The 23,935-nt window shown below is 34.7% G+C and overlaps 2 protein-coding genes across 2 annotated transcripts; one reads left to right on the forward strand and one right to left on the reverse strand.

Annotated features, from left to right (window-relative positions):
• Positions 1-3,014: 3,014 nt before the first annotated feature.
• Positions 3,015-4,233, reverse strand: LOC103982020 (PRA1 family protein B4-like). The gene has a single exon (XM_009398811.3). The coding sequence runs from the start codon at positions 3,990-3,992 to the stop codon at positions 3,327-3,329; it is 666 nt and encodes a 221-aa protein (XP_009397086.2). The 5' UTR covers positions 3,993-4,233; the 3' UTR covers positions 3,015-3,326.
• Positions 4,234-10,488: 6,255 nt separating this feature from the next.
• On the forward strand, positions 10,489-12,569 carry LOC135651947 (exocyst complex component EXO70B1-like). The gene has a single exon (XM_065172614.1). It carries the CDS (start codon positions 10,601-10,603, stop codon positions 12,461-12,463), a length of 1,863 nt encoding a protein of 620 aa, XP_065028686.1. The 5' UTR covers positions 10,489-10,600; the 3' UTR covers positions 12,464-12,569.
• The last annotated feature ends 11,366 nt before the right edge of the window (positions 12,570-23,935 follow it).

A 23,935-nucleotide genomic window follows, 5' to 3' on the forward strand; every position in this document is an offset into this window, starting at 1 on the left:
CCCTCTTCCTCTCCTCTCTGATGATGCCTTGCTAGCAGGAACCCAACAACGACGATGCCACCACTAACACCTTGTTGGCAGGAACCCGACACCTTGTTAGCAAGAATCTCAACCCAACAACTAGGGCTCGCACTAGCCCTACCTTGTGTTGGCGATAAAGATCGCAACGTTGCTAGCCACCACCAACAACAAGGTTCCCAATAGCGACCTTCATCAACATTTCTATTGTATTGGTAGAATAGGGGCAATGAGGTGCTTCGGAAAAAACAAATTAAAGGGTAATCTAGGCCACAATAACAAAAAATTAAATACTTTATGTTATATTAAATGGATAGAGTTCAATAAATTTGATCTGGTTCAAACCATCACATTGATTCAAGCCCTAAACCAAAGTCAACTAAGGCCAAAAGATATCAAATGTATTTTTTAAATTTACTTTGGTTTAATTGAAAAACAAAAAACATGAGGATTTTGACAAATTACCCATGAGTGCATCATCCCCTAAAACCCCACTATTGAGGATTTTTTTTTGATAAATTACCCAATTATCTTTATCTTTTAATACTTCTCATGTAACAAAGAATGTACGGAATCACATAAATCTTGTGCTCGGTAAAATTGTTCTAGAAGTATGCTAAAAGTAAGAGAGGTAGTTACATCACTAATCCTTGCCAAAAAGTATTTCCAAATATAGAACACAAACTGGTACTCATTCCTCGAAGACGCAGCATATCTTGAAAATGTAAATAGAGCTAGTTTGGTATTCATTTAAAGAGTCAAATTTGAACAGCGTAAAGTTCACCACAATCAGTAGGTCACTAAAATCCTGCGCTAAACACTAGCAAGAAGCTGCAACCAATTGGCAACTGTAACCACAGATGGCACTAAGAAAGACGATTAAAGTCTAATAGACAAACATGACCCAAAGCCCAAATTGACAAACAGCTTAATTGGAGAATTAACTGTATGATGTTTTCTTGTAAGTAGGAGCTGCTTTGATAAAAGGGCAACAAACTAACAGGCAGCATGAATCTCTTACAACTATATTGACAATGAAAATTACTTAAATTCTTATTAACAACTCCATAAAAGCTTTAATGCCTTGTTTAAAAACTACAAACCATAACATAGCAGCAGGAAACAATAGGACAATTTACTGATCACCTTAACAGGAGATTTAATCAATCCAACTGTTTGTTATGCAAAGAACAGCCATTTGACTGTAGATGGATCATTAAAAAAAAAATTCCAACCTAGTTCTGGAAGATTAAGCATAGAATTCTGTCGTTCCTCACTCAGATAGTCCGATTAGAATATAAATCTTTGAAAAAATAAAATGAAAAAAATAAAAAACTTGTCTAAATTTCTATATTGAAGCTTTGGCACAGATAGTTATTTTGATTTTTTTTGGGAAAAAATTCCATGCGTGTTATCCCTTATGTTCTCAGGCAAAATTGCCATTGCCATGATAAAATCATCCTGCTGCAATTTATACACTCATGTTCAATTCTGGGTTTCTATAACATTAAGAAAGATCTAAATAGAGAAGTTCTTCCTATTTACTTGGGATATCTTGTACTAAAAATGAAGCTTCATAAATTAACCCTCGCTAGTATCAGACTTTCCAAAAAAATTAGTACAATGCCATGCATAGGTATACATGATTAAGTCAGAATGTGATTGGAAATTAACTTGATATGCAAGCTTTCAAACTCAACAAACAATCAGTAGAACTCCTTTTAGTGAAATCCAATTAGAAAATATGATTCAACATGATAGGGCTCAATTGCAAAAAACAATTCCAAACAGTTGGGATCAGTGGTTGATGTCTCAACCTAATTTTCATAATAAGCTTAGGCATAAAAGAGCTCCATATCATTAACACACACACACACACAAAAGAAAAGATCCAAGGCATGTAGTTAAGCAAAATATAACTGTAAACATTATGTTGTGGTGATAAATATGAGTGTCATAATGAAGATGCACTTACAATTGGTAAAATAAGTGTTTTGATAATGAAGATGCATTAATGTCCAAGCATAGAGACAAAGTGTTTCAGGCACAGCAAAATGATACGCAAGTGAATAGACCATAGGTGACCGCAGAAAACTAGTTTAAAGATGCTAGCTCAATTAGTTTCTAAGTAGCCACAAGAGTATCATTAAAAGGCATATATCATGAGCACACTCAATGGAACAAACATATAACAAGAGATGAAAGAAGCATGAAACACCACCTTCTAGGACCTCCTTATCGGACATGTAGAGTTTGTGTTTGAATACAACATTATAACAAGAATGAGGCTATCATTTGACTGAACGCCAATGGGTGTTCTCCTAGAATTTTTCTGTTTAATCAACGATAGGAAGCAGATAAAAGAAATAGGACATAATCAGTACAATATTGTTTAATATATTCACAAGTTATAGGCCATGATACATCATGGTAAATGAGTCAGCTTTTGCTCTGAAGTTGGCAAAAGAACAAAATTGTAATTCTAATTTCTAAGCATAATCTATATTTCCAATTTCATTAATTTTCTACAAATTTATGTGTACAAATGAACACTCTGTCCCTGTAAAAATGAACACTCCATCAATTTAAAGATAAACAAACTACTGAAATTCCTTAGTTCAGACTTCAGAAGCAACATATTCTTCGACAGTAGATCTGATATTCCAATTCTTCATTTCAATAATAACATCCGGAGATAACTGAAACTAACTTAAATGGAGAATCTGCTAAAAGGGTAGACCCAATAGATTTGGGAAAGAATCAATATATGCAGTCTTACCTCTTAATAAATTTAAGAAATGTTGTTTCTATGACTTGAACGCTGGTCTCCTAAGTCGTCAAACAGCAACCTTATGATTGTACAAAGAAGAATATGCTAGACACCAAAAACTAGGTTAATCACTTTTATATCAGAGTACTCTTGTCCTAACAATTAGTTTGCTCGGAATCCACACAAAAAAATTGTGATAATTTGAGCAGGACATTGGCGAAGGAAAAAAGCTAAAGCTGAGACACGGATTTGGGTATGTAACATATAATACATCATTTGATTCTTGCATAGAAATTGGGTATAACAGACTGCACCCATTCAAACCAAAAGAGTAACCGTAATTTCTAGTCTGATGTCTGTGTATGGAATTTTAGGAGTCCTTTTCCTAACAACAATAGCAAGAAAGAAGAAGACAATAAAAACCTCGGCTGACAAGAAACCCTAGAACAAATAGATGGAATTTTAGTAGTACTTTTCCTAACAACAATAGCAAGGAAGAAGAAGACAATAAAAACCTCAGCTATTGTAGATTGGTAGATCAGACACGAGCAGCCGCCAAGGCGACAGGTCCGGTGGAGGCCGCTCCACTAAGAAAGGATAGAAGCCCGCTGGCGGCGCCCGCCTCCTGTTCATCCAGGAAAAGATCCTGCGGAACACGGAAAACCCCATGGGCTCCGATGATAGCGGCACCAAAGACCAGGGCTGAGATCAGAAGCGATCCGACGGAAGTGAGGAAAACTACGAAGATGGTGGCGAGGACGAGGAATCCAAGAGTCTCGCGATCAGAAAAGGTCCGGCCCAAGATAACAAGCGGCGGATCGGAGGGGCGGAAAAGGTAGAGGAGGCACCAGCCGGCTAGAAGGGCGAGGAGGACGAGGAGGGAAAAGGGGTTCGTAATGAGGGAGATGGCGAGGACGGCGGCGACGACGGCCACGTAGTTGACGCGGAAGTAGGCGAGGTTATTCCGGAGGCGGGAGGCGGCGTCCCCTAGTGACTCAGGGCGGGAGAAGGCAGAGCGGTCAGCGAGCTCCGACCATGGGCGGCAGGTGTTGAGGGAGCGGCGGGCGGAGTTTGTAAGGCGGGAGAGGAAGAGGCGGAAGGCCGGGGTGGCGACCAGGGCTGCCGAGGCGGGGGCAGCAGGGGCGACGGAGGAAGGCGAATTGGAGATGGGGAGGGGAGTCGGGGCGGGTGCGGCGGACAACATTGTGGTAACGGGCTTTCTGATGGAAGTTCGAGAGATCGAGATATCGAGACAGACAGAGAGACAGTGAGATAAAACGCTCAATCACGGGGCTAAAGATGGGAATGGAGACAGTGGAGATGGTTGGCTTCGGTACGCTGCTCCGAGGAGCATCCTGGAGGAATGTTACCGTGATGTTGTCGCGACGAGTAAAGGCGGAGATCAGCAGCTGGGCCTTAACACAGCACAGTGCTCTCGAGAGAACATCGATTTGATAGGCGTCGGTGGCTCGGTGCATATTGCATTCGCGTTTACATATCATCAATATATTGTTTATTCATGGGTGTTGACTCGATGACTATTTACTGATCGGACGATTTTATGTAATCTTCAGGAGATCAATTAGAGAGTGAGAAAAGCAACAACACTTCCCATTCTGCCTTGTTTTGCCCACGGCTTCTCGTTTTATCCATCCTTTGCTTCTCGATAGCTGATCCAAGGTCTTGCCAGTGGTACCGAGGAGGTGCATAAAGCCACAATGAGTTTCGTCAAAAGTAATTAGACAGTTTGATAGGACAAAGTAAATATAGATATAGATTCTCCATCTCACTTTATATGACTTCATAGTTTGGTTATAATAGGATACTTGGAATGTAACTTATTATCGATCTGTCGATTAAACTAGGAAGTAGAACTGTAGATTCTTTTTATCTCTTATGAAAAATCATTGTTATCAATGAAATAGGGAGAAATTAAATAGGAGAGGAAAAAGATCTCAAAGGTGATTTGTGATAACTATATTTAGATCCACGAGGTCTTATCATTTTATCTGTGAGAGAGAATCATCTGGAAAAAGATAACTAGTAGACTCTTTCTATTAAGATTACCTCTCAAGATTTCTTAAGATTTTCTTTCTATCTATCGTAATTTTAATCAGGATCTAATCAAATTTTTAATATATTTTATATTAAATTAATTTAATCATATAATTTAACATTCTCCTACTTTTAAAAAATTTTAAAAATATTTAAAATATAAAAAAAAAGGTTTGAAATCAAAATAAAAAAAATTATTTAAAAATAATCTTATCTAATTAGATTTTAAAATTTTAAAAATATTTTATGAATGATCACTAATTTTAAAAAATAGACTAATAAATCTAATAATTATAATAATACTACACTAAATCTAACTCTTAATGTTACTTATAATAGTCGTATGTCATTAATATCATATTTTTTTTATGTACTATAATACTATTTATCTTTTCTAATATAATATAAAAGAACTTCTGTAATTCATCTTGTCAAGATAATTTAGTTATTATATTCAATCATAATATCATAATATTTATATACATAAATATAAATAGGATAATAAAAATAATTAACTTTCATTACATAAGTAAAAATATCAATCACAATATTCACTTAAACATGTATCATCATATCTTTAAAGATTATTTACAAACTCAATCATATAAATATATTCCTTAAATACCTTAAGCTATAATGCTTTAGTGAATAAATCAATAATCAATATAATAAAACTCAAGTTCTTAATTGACATTAGTTATTTTTAAAAAGAAATTCCAACCATTGAGTATTTTATGTCGATATATTTAGAATCACTATAGTACTTGTTATTCTTAAAAAAATAATTATGATAATAAAAAAATATCTTAAGTGACTTGACAATTGAGTTCGACCATACGAAATTCTAAGATAAAATTTTACAATCTTAAATCTTAATTAATGGCCTCAAAGCATGTCCAAAAATTGACTTCTATTATTGATAATAAAATTTACATTATACTTCTCTTATAAATTATCCTTCTATCTAACATGAATATAAATTATAAAGTAGATTTCTAATGTTGAGGTAATTTATAAAATCATATTCTATCATTTTAAGCTGATCTGATCTTTTATATATAAGCATATAATCATTCATCCCTTGTAAATATCTCACTATCTTATTTGTAGCATTTGAATATTATATTTCTCTGTAACTCTAATATCTACATAGCATTCTAATTGTAAATTTGATATATGGTTTGATATAAACATGAGCATATAATAGATTTCTAATTACATATTAAAAAATATACTTTTTCTTTATTCTTTTCCAAGTCATCTTTAAAACATAGACGTTGATTGAATTTTTAATATTTTATTATAGGTGTATCATTTATTGAATAAAGCTATATACTATATGACTTACTCAATATATCTTTTCTGATATTATCTTAATAATTCTAGAGATTTATTTTTAAATATCTTTCTGCCAATAGTATAAACACTCTCATTCATATCAACCATTTTAAATTTCTTAGTTAGAATATTTTTAGTTTCGTGTAATAAATTAAGATAATTACTAGTAAGCAAAATATAATTCATATATGGAGATAATATAATAAATTATCTCTTACTGACCTTCAAATATATATATTAATCAATAATATTTTTTTAAATCTAAAGGAGGTAATAATATCATGAAACTTAAAATATCATTATCTATAAGTTCATTTAAGATCGTAAATAAATTTTTAAATTTGTCACCCAAAATCTTTTTTTCCTTCTATATGAACCCTTCATATTATTCATATAAGTTACTTTATCTATATCTTGATTTAGAAAAGTTATTTTTACTTCCATTTGATATAACTTAGGATCATAATGAGTTACTAATATCATGATGATTCTTAACGAGATATTTTTAAAAATCAAAAAAAAAAATCTTGTTATACTTAATAGCTACTTTTCTAAAAAAAATCTTTAATGATAAGTTTGGTTTCATATTATTCGATATTATCCTTTGATTCATTTAAAAAAGTCATTTACAATGAACTCTTTTGTAATTATTAAGCAATTCAATGAGTACCTAAATATCATTGGAATCTATTAATTTCAACTCTTGTTTTCTTTAGTCATAAATTTGGATTCATATTGTTGGATATTATTCTTTGAGTCATATTTTACTTAAAGAGTCATTTGCAATGAACTCTTTTTTAATTATTAAGCAATTTAATGTGTTCCTAAATATCATTCGAATCTATTCATTTCAACTTTTGTTTCCTTATATTGTACTATTTTTCAAAATCATTATTTTCTATAGTTTGTGAAAATGACAAAGGTCTTTTGATTCTTATATAATAATTTAATTCTTTTAGATATATCATATAATCATAAAAAAATGATAAGTGTTTTTTTCTTTTTGGGATCTTATCAAAATTACTAATTATGATTATTTTATAAGTTCATGGACGATGATATTAATATTTTGTAGGATAACTAATATCATTTTATTATATATCATCATCAAATTGTTCAATGATTTAAGGAATAATAACTTCTTGAATAGAAAATAACAAAAGAGCATCAACTCATATCTCTTTAATATCAAGATCAATTTTTTGTGATTTTTCACTTTCACTAATTTTACTATTTTCAAACTTGCATTAAATTCAACTATTATCATATTATGATTATCGTAATAAAATCTATACCCCTTAAATTTTTTTTAGATAACTAATAGAATAATTTAATATAGTTCTTTGATTTAATTTTTTTTATTCTAATCTCTGTAGGATAATCCCAAATACATAAACGTCTTAGAATAAATTTTCTACTAGTCCTTACCTCAAATGGCGTCGATAAAATTGACTAACTGTGAACCCTATTTAAGGCATACTTAAGTATAAAGAAATAATTCATCATGCTTTTAATAATATTCATAAGAGTATGATTTCATCTTTCAATAACATTATTCTTTTTCAATAATACCATTCTATTGTGGTATATATGGTAAGGTATACTGAGCATAAATATCTTAGTTTTTTATAAATCAAATAAAAAGGTTATGATTCTAACCTAACTTATTATATCTATATAAAATTCATCATCTCTTTTAGATCTAATAATTTTAATCTTTTTATCTAATTATATCTCCACTTTATTTATGTATACCTTATGAGTGTCAATGGTATTAGACTTTTTATGTATTAGAGATATATATATATATATATATATATATATATATTTATTTATTTATTTATATCTCGATAGGTCAGAGATGATTAAATATTTTTCTTCATAAAATAGAGAATATAAAATGATCTATAAATATAAAAATATATAATTTCAAGTGGTTGATTAACGAAACTACATTTCATTTTAATATTTGATTGTAAAGTTATTATAAACTCAATATTCATATTAATTCTATATAAACCATTATACAGATTTCATAATCAACTTTTATTAAATAATAAATATATTAAGTTTAACATCGCTAAAAGAAAGTCAATATCCTAATAATTTTAGATAAATAATTAAATTTTTAGAATTATAATAATATATCATGTGTTCTCAAGATATATCAAATGAATCATTTCTATGTATAGGTGATTAGTACATACTACTGTTGCTTTCATTTTAAGATAATTACTTGTAATAGAAAATCTTTCATGCTCTTTTGATTTTCAAGTTAAAATAAATCTCTATATATTATTAGTAATATGATTTGAAGTACCTAAGTCAATTCATTAAGTATTAAAAATGATTTATGTAATATTTGATTCAAAATATATATAAGTAAAGTTTGTACTTTTTCTTTAGAACTAATCCTTTTTCATATGATTTTTCTTACCAAAGAAAGAACATTTTACTATAAAATTATTTTTTATAAGTTTGTATATCATTTTCAAACTTAATTAACTTATATAGTAGATTATGTTTCAGCTCTCTTTTATTATTATCCACTACTTAAGTAGTAGTCAAAATATTATAAGATCCTTTATGCTTTAATCTTAATTTTTCCTAAATATACATACTTGTTAACTCATTTAAATTTTAATTATCCTTTATTTATGTCACAATAAATTTTAAATGAGCTAAAACAAGAAAAAAGAAAGTTAAAAATAACTTACATAAGAATAACTCATCATGTCCAATATTTTAAGTTTTACAACTTTGTTAGTCATAACGAAGATATAATATAAAATTTATCGAATACCAGCATATTAAGCTATAATTAGTACTTTGATTAAGGTGTTAGCTAATGACTTGTTAGTAGATTTAAACCAATCTTTAAATATTTTAGTGTACTAATTATAAATTATAATGAAATATAAATATTATTATTAATTATAAAAAAACCTATAAGATATTTTTAAATTATTTATCCTACATAACTTTCAGAAATTAAGTTTGTGATCATTTTAATAAATCTGAATAAAGTTTGATACACTTAGTGTAAATTGTATATACTCAGGTTATTTAAAGTAATTTGATCTAGAGATTATAGAGATATTAAATGCATGAGAATGCAACAAAGAAAATATAATATTAATATTTTAAGTTTTAAAATATAATGAATTGTTGATATCATCTATATTATACCTTTGGGTAAAATATTGCTATACCAAATGTTTACTCAAAAATTTATAATTATAAAAAACTAATACTATCCTTATGAGTCAAAGTTATTACCTTTAAAAATATAACCTTAAACTATAAGTATATCTAAAATAGTATTATCATATCTTATCACATAATTATTTAAAATAATTTTTTTAGATTATTTAAATCTTTTAATAATATATGCCATTATGAATATTATTTTTTAAGGTCAAAACCAATTCCTTCATATGATTTTATAAATTTATTAATCCAAGCCACTTTGACAACTATAAGATCAATATAAAATATAATATATATTAAAAATAATAAATAGTTTTTTATAATTTATACCCTAGAGGTCTATTATCTTAGACTACTTTCACAATTACTCATTAGATATGATAAAAAGATATAAGTTACAAATAATATTCATTAAACTTTTTAATATTAATTATATAAAAAAACTATTTAATAATAACAATAGATCTAATAATTATTAAACATAAGCTCTAACGATGGTAACATTATGATAAGACCAAAATTATATATTTATGTAAAGATAAATATTATTTTATAAATTTTATCTTTTTATAAAATAGCAAGACGTCGATGGTAGCATATCGACCAAAGCCCAGCAACACCCATTCTAATCGGATTAGCCAATTTTAGATGGTAGCATAGAGGCGGTGCTGGATCAGGTCCACCTAAGAATTTGCCGAGGGACCGGATTCATGATTCGTGTACTTAGGATCATTTCGACACCGCATCAGCATCGTGCTGTTGTGCTCTCTCTCTCTCGTCTTTCGTCCTATTTTCTCATGACTGCTTTCAACTTTTATCTCGTATCCACTCGCTCCGAATCGCGAAGGCTGCATCCCCTCTCACTCAGGCCCACAGCATCTTTTAACCTTACGATCCAACTGGCCAGATGGGCCGGCCGGTCTAAGCAATTCTAACGCCATGTTTTACCTGAGGAGACACTAAAACCCACCCAAAACAAATCGGACCAAACCGCTTCAGCACAGTCCAAACCGGTCCAGAGCTCGTTCACCTACCATCTCCCTTGTCAACGCATGTGCAATCACTTTACGTGTATGTATATGAAACTAGACACCTACCCAAACCGACTGCGAGAGGTACGTCATCCGTTACCGGTTGCTTCTCTTCCGTCCCCGTCCTCGCCTCACGCACGCGCTGAGATCTTAGAGCGATCGAACTGGAAAAGGGGAGATGGAGGACTTGGAGGATGGAGAGGAGAAGCTGATCGCCGCCGTCCGCCACATCGCCAAAAGCCTTGGCCGCACCCAGACCATGGCCGATGACATCCTCCAAGTCTTCTCCTCCTTCGACAATCGCTTCTTCGCCCTGGACAAGACCTCCGATCGGCACCAACGCCGCCGCGACGCCCCGACCGCCGACCCCCGCCAGTCGCCATCTCCCTCTCCCCTTGCCTCCTTTGACCGAACCCTCCGAGCCCTCGAAGGCCAAGTAGTCCACTTTGTTGACTTCAATCGCCTCATCTGGTCCGACTCTGCCGACGCCGCCGCCTTCCTCGAGGCGATCGACGACCTCCTCGACACCGCTACTGACCTAAACAATCAGGCCTCCCCCGCCACCAAGCCACTCCTCGACCGGATGGACCACCTCCTTCGCCGCTGCGTGCTCCGCCTCGACGAGGAGTTCCGTGCTGTCATCGAGTCCACCCAACCGCCGGTCAAAGATTACGACGACGACGATGCCTACCATGGAGGAGGCGAAGAACACATACCGGTGGCCAACCCCGTTGACACCTACGAGATCATCATCGACGCCCTGCCGCCAGGATCCGTCGCGAACCTGAATGACATCGCCCACCGGATGGTCGCCGCTGGTTTTGGTCGTGAGTGCGTGGAAACCTACGCTGGCTTCCGCCGCAGCTTCGTTGAGGAGTCCGTTGCCCGCCTCGGCCTCCGCCCGCCTCCCGAGGACGGATTCCTGGCCGCGGCCCGGGACGAAATCGAGGAGGAGATCCCCCGCTGGATCGAGGCCGCCCGGATGGTCTTCCTCATCTTGATCCCCAGCGAGCGCCGCCTGTGTGAGCGCGTCTTCGCCTCCCTCCCCGCCTACGCTGACCTTGCCTTCTCTGTCACATGCGTCCCAGTAGCTTCTGACTTTTTATCCTTCGGTGCTGCCGTCGCCTCCGTTGACCATGGACCGGAGCGCCTCTTCGGCCTCCTCGACATGTACGAGGCCGTCCGCGACCTCCTCCCCGAGATCGACACGGTCCTCTCCGACCAGTACTCCGCTGCAGTCCTCGACGAGATGGGAGTCGTGCACAGAGCCCTGAGCGCATCCATCAGAAGGATCTTCATGGAGCTAGAGAACTTGATCCGCCGCGACCCGATCAAATCCGCCGTCCCCGGCGGCGACGTCCATCCGATCACGCGGTACGTGATGAATTATCTCGGGGCGGCGTGCTCGAGGCCGACCCTGGCGGAGGTCATGGCTGAAGACGCCGCGAGGGTCGCCGTGCCGCTTCCCGTCCGCGTCGCGTGGATCGCAGATATCCTGCTGGACAACCTGGACGCCAAGTCCAAGGTCTACCGCGACCTCTCCCTCACCTACGTCTTCTTGATGAACAACGGGCGGTACATACTGCAGAAAGCCAAGGGCAGCGACGTGGGGATCATGTTAGGGGAGGACTGGATCAGGCGGCAGAACTCGAAGTTGCGGCAGTGGGCGAGCGAGTACCAGCGGGCGTCGTGGACCAAGGTGGTAGCGGCGCTGCGGATGGACGGTTTGGGCGGGGCGGCGTCGAGGTCAGCGTCGGTCGCGACGGAGAAGGCCATAAGGGACAAGCTGGGGATGTTCAACAACTACCTAGAAGACATATGGAGGACGCAGGGGAGTTGGGTGGCGGTGGACGAGCAGATGCGGGCGGAGCTGCGGGGGGGCATTGCGGAGGCCGTCCTGCCGGCGTACCGTAACTTGGTGGCGCGGCTGCGGCAGGCCGGAGACGCCCGGTGGCTCCTGGATCGATACTCGAAGTATAGCGTGGAGGACGTGGAGGCGAGGATCAATGAGTTGTTCGAGGGTGGGAGGAGGTCCCAGTGAGCAGCAGACAGATTGTTGCTAAGAACCAACTCATACTGTGTGTATAATCTTATAAATGCACTTCTTGTGGTCGGAGATGGAATGGAGTTCATTTTTCTTTCTTGAATGCAGTATGTACATCCATTCGAATCTTGAATGTTTATATCGTAGAAAGAATCATCTTTTGATGCGATCATCAATAAATTGATATTGATAGAGAATCGATCACAAATCAATGATTGATAGAAGGAAATCATGATATACTTGCCTGTTCTATCTCTGTTGGATTCATGAGGATGATTAAAGGACGATCAATTTTTCTCAACCTTATAAATATATAACATGATTCATCATCGAGCAATATAATATAATTCCCTCACATATTAGAATCTTCTTACTTTAAACACTTCTTTTCCTCATCTCTCTGTCTATTGGGAAACCAATTGGCTGTGTGCCTACCTCCACACTGTAGGCATCTTCGTTTCTATGCCTACCTCTACTTGCTTTGCATCCGCCTTGTGCTCTTACACCAACGCCTTCTTCCAGTACTTGTCAATGACACTTCAGGCACATTCGTTCCTCTGTGCCTATCCGATTGAGCTCCCTACCACACGACGCCCATCGGCAGATCGACGCAATTCCTCTGTGCCTACATGTATGCTTATTCCTTACATTGACCTTGGTGCACATTGGCATCCCCATCTTCTTCTTGTTACTCATCAAATCCACTGGTATCTCCGATCTATGATTGGCCTCTCGGTGATAGTCCACCGTTATCGCTCTCTTCTGTCTTCCCAAATCTGATCTCTTCCATCAGATCATATTGTCTTCTTCTACCTCCATCAAATTGAATCTTCACAGTTCCTAAATTTGTTCTCCTTTATTAGATTAAATCATCTCTTCTGCACTTTCCATATCTGATCTCTTCATCAGATCTATATCATTTTTAGATTCTAGATTCCTCTTTCTCAACTCAAGACTATAGCTTTGACATTGCGATGATTGTTTTATCATGAAATAACAGTTCTTCTCAACTACAAGGCTCACATCTATTAATATAACAACTCTAATCTTTTTCAAATTCTCTATAGATAATAATTATGCATCTCGACAAACAAAACTCACAAGCCTCCTATTCAGATATAATCTATTGGGTTATATCGATGACTTTTAGTTTTTTACCCAAAAATATTCAAATAATAGGAGAATCAATATTAAAAATAAATCTTGATTATAACTATTTTATAAGCTATCCAAGCCTCATACAAGTTCCATAGCTTTATTAATTTCTTCATGTAACCCTATAGTAAAAGCATAGTTTAAGTCACAAATCACCTTCATTAATGGCTTTGGCATTTGAATACTAAGTTTTCTATTCACATCGATGAAAATAACTCAAGAAGGTATTAGCATTGCTAATTATATGTAAAATCTAAAATTTATTATAGATTACTTGACTTTGATAGATCATTTTTTAAATGATGAAGTCATCATTCACAATCTCAATGGCTAAGAGATGTAACTTATCTATATGAGGTTTCGATTTAGGTTCAAGAATATGTCGACTCGATATTACCTCTCAGATGAAAATTTTAGCGTAAGATAGAATTATCGTAGGAAGATCAAGTGTAAAATTGAATAAAAACAACCTCTATTACTTATAAAACTAAAGTGCAAACTACAGGATGGAAAACAATAGAATTGAAAACGTGCAAAGAGACTAATTGGCGTATAGGGTAGTATGGGGCAAAAAACATTATAGTAAACCCCATTTTTATTTGTTGTTAATGTTTTTACTTTCTATTCTCATCATATAGAACTCAGAAATGACCAACATCAAATAAGAAAAAAAATGACCCAAAATTGTATTATTCTCATATGCCATAATATGATTTTTGACTAACGACTTAGCGGTGCAAAACATCAACCGTCTTAACATCTAGGTGGCACCCGAGTGAATGGGATGTTGGGTCAGTGTTTGAGAAGGTGGCACCCGAGTGAATGGGATGTTGGGTCAGTGTTTGAGAAGTGACGCAATGTCTTTAGTGTGCTTGGTTTCTATTCAACAAAAGTACTGTATGAACATTGAGACTACATCTACTTTTGGAACCCCCTTTGTGTTCTTTCGATATATTTTTAAAACCCTTTCAATTCTAATAAATGTTGATTGCCTTGTGTTGCTTTGGATCTCTGTTATCTTGGCCTTTTCGTGTGCGACAATGATAAATTATGGAGTGTATGTTCGGTGGCAAATTAGATCCCAATTATCTTTGCCTTTTTAACATTTTCTTCATTGTGCAGGTCGTTTATAGACTGCATGAGGTTAAGGTCTAGGTTGACCCTTGCAAATGCATATCGCTTTAGTGTCATATGCCTTAGGCAATCCCAATTAAGGATATGATAGAGTGGGTAAAGCAAATATTGAATTGCCATGGAAGGGCGGCATGGTAAAACTAGCACTATTGTACATAATGGGCAACAATAATATGTGACCATTCCGAAGAAATAAACGAGCACTCGTTTGAAAACTAGCAAAGCCATTCAAGTGGAGTGTGGTATTTATACACAATATGCATCTTTCATTGTATATTCAACTTTAACTAGATAGTGTGACAGAATATTTCTTCTTAAATAATCAAGAAGCAAGTGTAGAGCCTATAAATTGACAAGTTTCAGAGGTATTTTTTCTATCTATTCTACATCATGCAATGTCAACATTACAAAATTAATTAAATCAAAATTATTAGATTTATGATACCATAGTCTCAGAGATAGTATTCCTCTTAAGTATTTAAATTTTTTTTTATAACTTTAAAGTGAGACTATTTAGGATTTGATTGAAACATAACATAAAGATTTGCACTAAACATAATATCAGGTTTGATAGTAGTGAGATGTAACAAGCTTTCTATCATACCACTATAAATCTTCTAATAAAAAAATATACCATCATTATCCATGTCAGATTTAGTAGAGGTGTTTATTGGTGTGTTGACAACTTTAGCATTTTTCAAATGAAATATTTTTGATAGGTCAAGAGGGTACTTGATTTGACTAATAGAAATTTTATCATTTAATTACTTAATTTATAATCATAACAAAATATTAATTTTCACCCATTTGACTTATTTTAAATTATTGTTTCACACTCTTGGAAAATGACTCACAAAGTTTTATTAGTGGAATAAAAAATAATATCATCAATATAAATTTAAATAATAATAATATTATTAAAATATTTAATAAATAATATAGTGTCAACCTAATCTTTTGAATATTTTGATTTAAGAAAAAACTAAGTCTCTCAAACCAAGCCCTAAGGGTTTACTTTAACTCATAGAGAGCCTTAGATAATTAACATGATTAAATAAAAAAATATTTTCAAATTTTGGTTGTTGTTTAACATAAATTTCTTCTAAAATAAAATCATTAAGAAAAATATTTTAACATTCATTTGAAATAACTTAAAATTTTTAAATAACTATAAGTAAAGAGTATTTTTATTATTTTAAGTCTAACCATAGGAGTGAAAGTTTTTTCAAAATATATACCTTCTTCCTGGTTGAAACCTTTGACCACTAATCTAGCTTTATTTCAAGCTATGATATTTTATTCATATTACTTATTCCTAGAGACTCATTAAGCGCTAATTACAAGATTAATACTAGGTCTATAATAAATATTTAACTTTTATTTTTCTCAAATTGATTTAGCTATTGATATATTATCGAGGCTCATGAGTTATCTTTAAGAGTATTATCAATACATTCAGACTCAATTTGAGATTAAAAAATTATATTTATGTAAATATTTATTAAAGAAGAATGATTCTGAATGTCTTTTGATATATCGTTAACAATTAGCTTCTGCCCATCTATATAGTTTGATTTCCTGGATAAGATTTCTTCAAAAGTAGATGTATCCATATTGCTTTGAGGAGTAAAATCATCATTTGAATTTAATTTTTTAAGTTTAAAACAATAATAATCATAATAGTTTAAGGAGATTAATAAAAACTAATATTTCAAGATCTTTTATTGAGAACTATATAAGATTTAGAAATCAAAGAGTATCTAAAAAAATATCTTTATCAAATTTAATATCAAAATTTTCTAAGACATCCTTATTATTTAAAATAAAATATTTATAATAATTTTTTTTTTAAAAAAAATATGTCTTTTGTTAACTTATGATGAGTTTTAGATAAATGATGCCTTATAAGGATCCTATTCATGATATAGCAAATAATATTAATAACTTCGACTTAAAAATATTTGAATAATCTATGTTTATCATGCATGATTCTAGCCATCTCTTATAAGCTTGTATTCTTTCTTACAATGACTTAATTTTATTTTAGATTTCTTGGAGTGAAGAAGTTATGGTCAAATACATTGAAATTATAAAATTAATTTTTAAATTCATTATTATGATCACTTTAAATAAATAAAATTATAAAATCCTTTCATTTTGGACTTGAGGTCCATTTGAATTAGTTATAGTGGCCTAGAGGTACTTGGTTTTTGGATTTAAAACTATTATTTATATATTTTCCTAATTGACATGCATCATAAATCTTATCCTTAATAAATTTAATTTTAGCTATTTCTTATATAAGTTTTTTAGTTTCAATTTGAGTAATCAATTTCATGTTAGTATATCTTAGTCTCTTACGTCAAAGCGATATATCATCATTTAAAGATAAAAAAAAAGTCATATCATGAAAGTTATTAAGATTAATAGTATAAATATTATCATTTTTTAAAGCTATTAAAAATTTATTCATGTTAGGATCGAGAGCACTAAGAGGGGGGGGGGGGGGGGGGGTGAATTAGTGCAGCGGAAATCTTACAGCGATTAAAACCAAAAGCTGTGTTCGTTCAATAAAAACTATTATGATGCAAAAGCTAATTCTCAGTTTGTATCTAAGTGCAGTTTGCGTCTAAGCGTAGATTGCGTCTAAGCGCAGTTTGCGTCTAAACACAGTTTGCGTCTAAGCGCAGTTTGCGTCTAAACACAGATTTACGTCTAAACTCAGATTTATGTCTAAACGCAGATTTACGTCTAAACGTAGTTTTACGTCTAAACGCAGATTTACGTCTAAACTCAGATTTACGTCTAAACGCAGATTTACGTCTAAATGCAGTTTTACGTCTAAACGCAGATTTACGTCTAAACTCAGTTTACGTCTAAAACGTCTTTACACAGTTTGAGTAGTTTTACGTATAAACGCAATTTTATGTCTAGACGCAGTTTCAAAGGGATCTGAACTTTAGAAACTCGTTCGTAAAAGCGCAGAAGACAGTTTTGCAGAATCAAGGCGTAAACGTAAACTGCGATGTAAATATCGTACGAAAACGCTGGTTTACGTCTGAAACCAGATTCGGACAGATCAGCACTTAAAAACTTGTTCGTGAAGGCGTAGAAGACAGTTTTGCAGAATCAAAACGTAAACGTAAACTGTAATGTACGAAAACACCGATTTACGTCTGAATGCAGATTCGGAAAGAACAACACTTAGAACTTGTTCGTAAAAGCGCAGAATGCAGTAGTTATGAAGGAGGTTTGCAGTAATGATAAAGTGCTCAAAATAAATGCAAACCAGAGATTTAGAGTGGTTCGGTCAGTCTTGACCTACTCCACTTTTGGCTTCCTCCACCGACGAGGTCACCGACGTCAACTAGAGGCCTTCCTTCAATAGGCGAAGGCCAACTACCCTCTTACAGATTCACTCCTTTTGACGGGCTTAGGAGACAACCCTTACAGATGTTTTCTCTCCTCTCTTTACAACTCAAACTTGAAGAACAGAAGGAGGAGGAAAACTAGTAGTTTTGAGCTCTAAGAACCACTGAAAAGATCAAGATTTCGGGTAAGTTCTTGCTATCTCAGTGCTGAATGGGTGGGGTATTTATAGGCCCCAACCCAATTCAAATTTGGAGCTCAAAACGATCAAATCCCGGAATTCCGGGATCAGGCGGTTGCACCTCTTGACTGGAGAGGTTGCACCGCCTGGCAGAGCTCGAAGACTGAGCTCAGGCGGTGCCACCTCTCTGTCAGGGAGGTTGCACCGCCCAGTCTTGCTCGAAGACTGAGCCCCAGGCGGTGCCACCTCCTGGCTGGGGCGGTTGCACCTCCCAGTCTCGCTAGGAGACATAGCCTGGGCGGTGCTACCTCCTGGCTGGGGCGGTGCCACCTCTTTCACTATTTCAGCTCACTTGGTTTGGCTCCAAACTTGGCCCAAACCAGTCCGAACTTGAGCCTAATTGACCCATACTTGGGTTATAGGATTAACACCTAATCCTAACCCTAATTAACGTGCTAACTATGATTTTAAAGACATTTTCTAAGCTATTACAAAGTCCGCAAGTCAAGACTTCTTCTGGCGAGCTTCCGACAAACTTCCGGCGATCTTCCGATGAACTCTCGGAAACCATTCTGCGGACTCCCGGCAAGCTCCTAGACTTCACGATTTGTTCTTAGCGAGTTCCAACAAGCTTCTTCGGCAAGCTCCGATCTTTCTCGGCGAGCTCCGCGAACTCCCAACGAACCTTCCGGCGAGCTTCCGAAAAACCCTTCGGCAAGCTCCCAACTCATTCTCGGCTAGTTCCGGTAGCATTCCCGACGAACCTTCGGACTTCCGTCGAACTCTCGAACTCGCAACAAATCCTTCGCGCTTGACTCCGACACTTTGTTTCGCTTTATGTCTTCATCGTTATCATAGTTAATCCTGCACAATTAAAACAAAACTTCGATCGAGACAATTAATCCTAAGCAATTAACCAAGTTGTCCGGCATGTCATTGGTCCCTCGACGCTTCGTCTGATTCTTCGGCGCATCGTCCTCTCCTGCGGCCTATTGCCCAATCGGCCAGTTGACTCCGCAACTCCGATATCCTTGACACAATAACCGCTCTTCTTGGCCCGATGCCCGAGTCCACTGCCCGAAGCCTTCTGTCGATACGTCGACCGATCCACCGGCCCGACGTCCAATCTTCTGACATGTTCCTCCGGCACAACATGATGTTCCTGCTTTAATTGTCTCATCCTGATCGAAGCACCCTGCGTCACTCAAAACGCAGATTAAATCATAAACATATATCAAGGAGTTTCATCATCAAAATACGAGATTCAACAATCTCCCCCTTTTTGATGATGACAACTACTTGATGACGGAGTTAAACTTAACTCCCGGAGTTTAAACAAACTCCCCCTATCAATATGCCTTATTGATAGAAACTCTTAGATTCAAAAATCTAAGCAACATGTCATCATAAACGGAGTTAACCTTAACTCCCAGAGTTTAAACAAACTCCCCCTATCAATATGCCATATTGATAGAAACTCTTGGATTCAAAAATCCAAGCACCATGTCATCATAAACTTATGCATAACATGTGATGTCATCAACATACTTCTCCCCCTTTGTCATCAACAAAAAGGAGAAGTACCACAATCAAGTGTTTGTGATGTAAGTTTTAACTCATTGCATGAAAAACATAAAATCAAGTTTTATCATCATGCAGTTTTGAAGCCAGAAAATTTAGCAAATGTTACATCATGCTTAGAACATTCAAGCTATCAAGTTTTAGATATGCAAGTTTTACAGCATACAAGATAGCACTATTAGAACATGCAAGCTAGCAATTTAGAGATGTTCAAGAAAGTAACTCTTGCTTCTTGAGATATGCAAATTTGTCAAGTTTTGCTAGATGTGCAAGTTAGCATTTTTGCCTCTTGAGATAGGCAAGATAGCACATTTGCTTCTTTTGAGATAGCAACTTTTCGCTTCTCTTTAGACTACAAGCTAGCAATTTTTTTACGATATACAAGTTTCGCAATATACAAGCTAGCAGAAACTTCGAAAGCAAATGCAAGATAACTTTCTTGTGTAGGCTCATGATTATTGCTTCCTATTGTAATGTGCAGGTTGCAAGTCTTGCTTCTTGAGATATTCAAGATAGTGATTTTCAAGAAGACAATTTTTGCTTCTTGAAATAAGCAAGTTAGCAATCAAGTTTTTGCATCTTCTTGACTTGTGCAAGCTAGCTATCTCCCCCTTTGTCATTGTCAAAAAGAAAGGAAGAATACAGTTTTGTAGTTTTTTTTCCTTTTACAACGATTTCAAAATCATGACAAAGGATGAATAATCAAGTTATGAATGTCAAGATAATTTTTAATCATGAATATTTTATCATTGCATGCATCGTTATCATAGGTTGAAGTATTACATGCATAATTTCATATCACCATTCATAATTACATTAATGTTTCAATATAGCAATTTCTTCTCAAAGTGTGTAACTTAGCACTCATAGCATTTTAAATCATGATTTACATCATATGCAACACATCACATCATAATTAGAAAGCACAAGTATTGCATGCATAATTGCACATCATAAATGCTTCATATCATGATGGTATCAATTTTGTCAAATTATATCCTACCATGCATGATCAAAACTTCTCCCCATTTTATCATTGAAAACAAGAAGAAAGTAGGGGGTAGAGCATAAAAGTGTTAAATATTTCAATCATTTCAAGGCATCATAGATCAAGTTATGATTCGTGATTCATCATAAAAGTTAGTTTTCAATCATCACATAAGGCATTTAAGGAATTTTTGAAACATAGGAGAATGATTAATTTAAGCATACAATGTTTCAATCCAATTCAAGTCATGAATATCAATGCTTTCATATTGTGAGTATCAATTCATGAATACCACAGGATATTATTTGTGACTTCAATTTTGCAAGATCAAGATTATGATTTAGATAAAACTTATTCAAATCAAATCATTAACTTGAAATTCATAATCAAGTCATTAAAATTAATTTCGAGATTCACAAAATATCATGAAATCATTAATCTCGATCAGATGGGAAAATCATTTTTTAAGAGATTCTTTTTCATCTAATCATGCCTTAGTCTTTATATGCCAAATTAAGATAAGCATGAAAGTTCAAGACAAAAGGCAAAGAAATCTTGTTATTTCTATATTATGAAATATATGATATCAAGGCTCATGATTCATTTGAAAAGATATAGTACAAAGAGCAACTTGAAACATTATTATCAAGATCACATTTTAAAATATTCCAAGTTTTAAGATATTAATATGACACTTCATTGAATTCTAAGAAATCAAAAGACAAGTTGCATTTCATTTGAAGAACTCCTTTTTGATAAGCATAATGAACGATCTTGATTTATAACGAGCTTCATGTTATAATTATCAAGATCATGATTTTAATAATTATTCTCTTTAGCAATGAATCACAAAAGCACTTTATTTTTTCATAAGAAATCTCATTGTATTATGATTTATAAATTCTTTTTCTGCACATGAATCATAGGAGATATGTATGTGAAACAAATCTTTGCAAGCAAAAATACTATCATTCATATTTCAAGATGGAATTTATAAGCAGGAATCATTTCATCAAATCTATTTTAGAAAATTATTTTTCATAAGTGTATGAGTAAATCCGATTGTTAGGATACCACTTGTTAAGTGAATCCGAAAATGAAATTAACACTTTCATATATTCAGACATGTTTTTTGCTATAGATTTTGAATTTCAATCATGAAGATCAAACAAGCTCATGATCATGAATAACTTAAAATCTCATGCATAAAATTGTTAATCATTGTATCATAACCATTTAATATTATTATGCATTACTTTAAATCAAACGTGATTTCATTCAACAACGTTAATCAAACATGATACACATTATTACTTCTTAACCATGATTTCATATTTTCAATCAAATTTTGTTTGTTTATCATAAAATATGCAATATTATCATTTTCGAAATTACTAGCATGATCATAATTTTGTAATAATTTTTTTTTTTAACATGTAATTTTCAAGAAAATTAATTCTAAACTAAAAAAGAAAACTACATCATGAAAGCATCAAGTAATTTCAAAATAAACCAAAGGCATTACCTCAACATTGTAGGCTGTTAAGGCGTAGTTTGCCGCCTCGCTTTTGTTGATTTTTTCTTCGTCTTCGGAGGAGCTCGATTCATCCCAATTTTTGTTCTTCTTCTTGCGTTTAAAGCAAGTAGTTCCATTCTTTTTGCTTTTTAATTTTCGTTTCATTTGTAGTTTAAGTTCACCATCACTTGAGCTTATGCTCGAGTGGTCTTCAAATGTTCTATGTCCCAAATCCTTCCTGTTCTTTGGAAGGTTGTTTTGTTCATCATTGTCCTCACCACTTGAGTCATCGCTCAAGTGGCATTCATTTGTCCAGAGTTCCAAATCCTTCCTGTTCTTTGGAAGGTGATTGTATTCAACATGTTCATCATGTGCATTGTGCACCATTTCATATGTTATTAACGAACCAATTAGTTCTTCAAGTGGTAAGTTGTTTAGGTTTTTAGCTTCTTGTATTGCAGTTACTTTTGAATCCCACTTCTTAGAAAGAGAACGCAAAATCTTGTTCACAAGTTCAGAATTAAAAAAACATTTGCCAAGAGCTCTTAAACCATTGACGACATCCGTAAAACGGGTGTATATGTCAACAATGGTTTCACTTGGCTTCATTTGAAAAAGCTCGAAATCATGCAGTAAAATATTAACTTTCGAGTCTTTGACTCTACTAGTTCCTTCGTGCGTGATTTCAAGAGTGCGCCAAATATCAAAAGCCGTTTCGCACAAAGAAACCCGATTGAACTCATTTTTGTCCAAAGCGCAAAATAAGGCATTCATAGCCTTTGCGTTTAAAGAAAAATACTTCTTCTCCAAATCCGACCATTCGTTCATCGGTTTGGAGGGAAGTTGAAAACCGTTTTCAACAATATTCCATAAATCCAGATTCAGAGAAATCAAGAAAACTCTCATTCGAGTTTTCCAATAAGTGTAGTCCAATCCGTTAAAGAACGGTGGACGAACAACCGATAAGCCCTCTTGAAGAGCCATTTCTCTCGGGTGTAAATCCGAAATGAGAAATACCCCGCTCTGATACCAATTGTTAGGATCGAGAGCACTAAGAGGGGGGGGGGGTGAATTAGTGCAGCGGAAATCTTACAGCGATTAAAACCAAAAGCTGCGTTCGTTCAATAAAAACTATTATGATGCAAAAGCTAATTCTCAGTTTGTATCTAAGTGCAGTTTGCGTCTAAGCGCAGATTGCGTCTAAGCGCAGTTTGTGTCTAAACACAGTTTGCGTCTAAGCGCAGTTTGCGTCTAAACACAGTTTGCGTCTAAGCGCAGTTTTGCATCTAAGCGAAGTTTGCGTCTAAACGCAGATTTACGTCTAAACTCAGATTTATGTCTAAACGCAGTTTTACGTCTAAACGCAGATTTACGTCTAAACGCAGTTTTACGTCTAAACGCAGATTTACGTCTAAACTCAGATTTACGTCTAAACACAATTTTACGTCTAAACGCAGATTTACGTCTAAACGCAGTTTTACATCTAAACGCAGATTTACGTCTAAACTCAGTTTACGTCTAAAACGTCTTTACACAGTTTGAGCA

Source organism: Musa acuminata, chromosome BXJ1-4 (genome assembly GCF_036884655.1).
Source record: "Musa acuminata AAA Group cultivar baxijiao chromosome BXJ1-4, Cavendish_Baxijiao_AAA, whole genome shotgun sequence".
NCBI lineage: Eukaryota > Viridiplantae > Streptophyta > Magnoliopsida > Zingiberales > Musaceae > Musa > Musa acuminata.

Excerpts from the sequence above, each read along its gene's own strand:
- LOC135651947 (XM_065172614.1), top strand. The coding sequence starts at position 10,601 with ATGGAGGACTTGGAGGATGGAGAGGAGAAGCTGATCGCCGCCGTCCGC.
- LOC103982020 (XM_009398811.3), bottom strand. The coding sequence starts at position 3,992 with ATGTTGTCCGCCGCACCCGCCCCGACTCCCCTCCCCATCTCCAATTCG.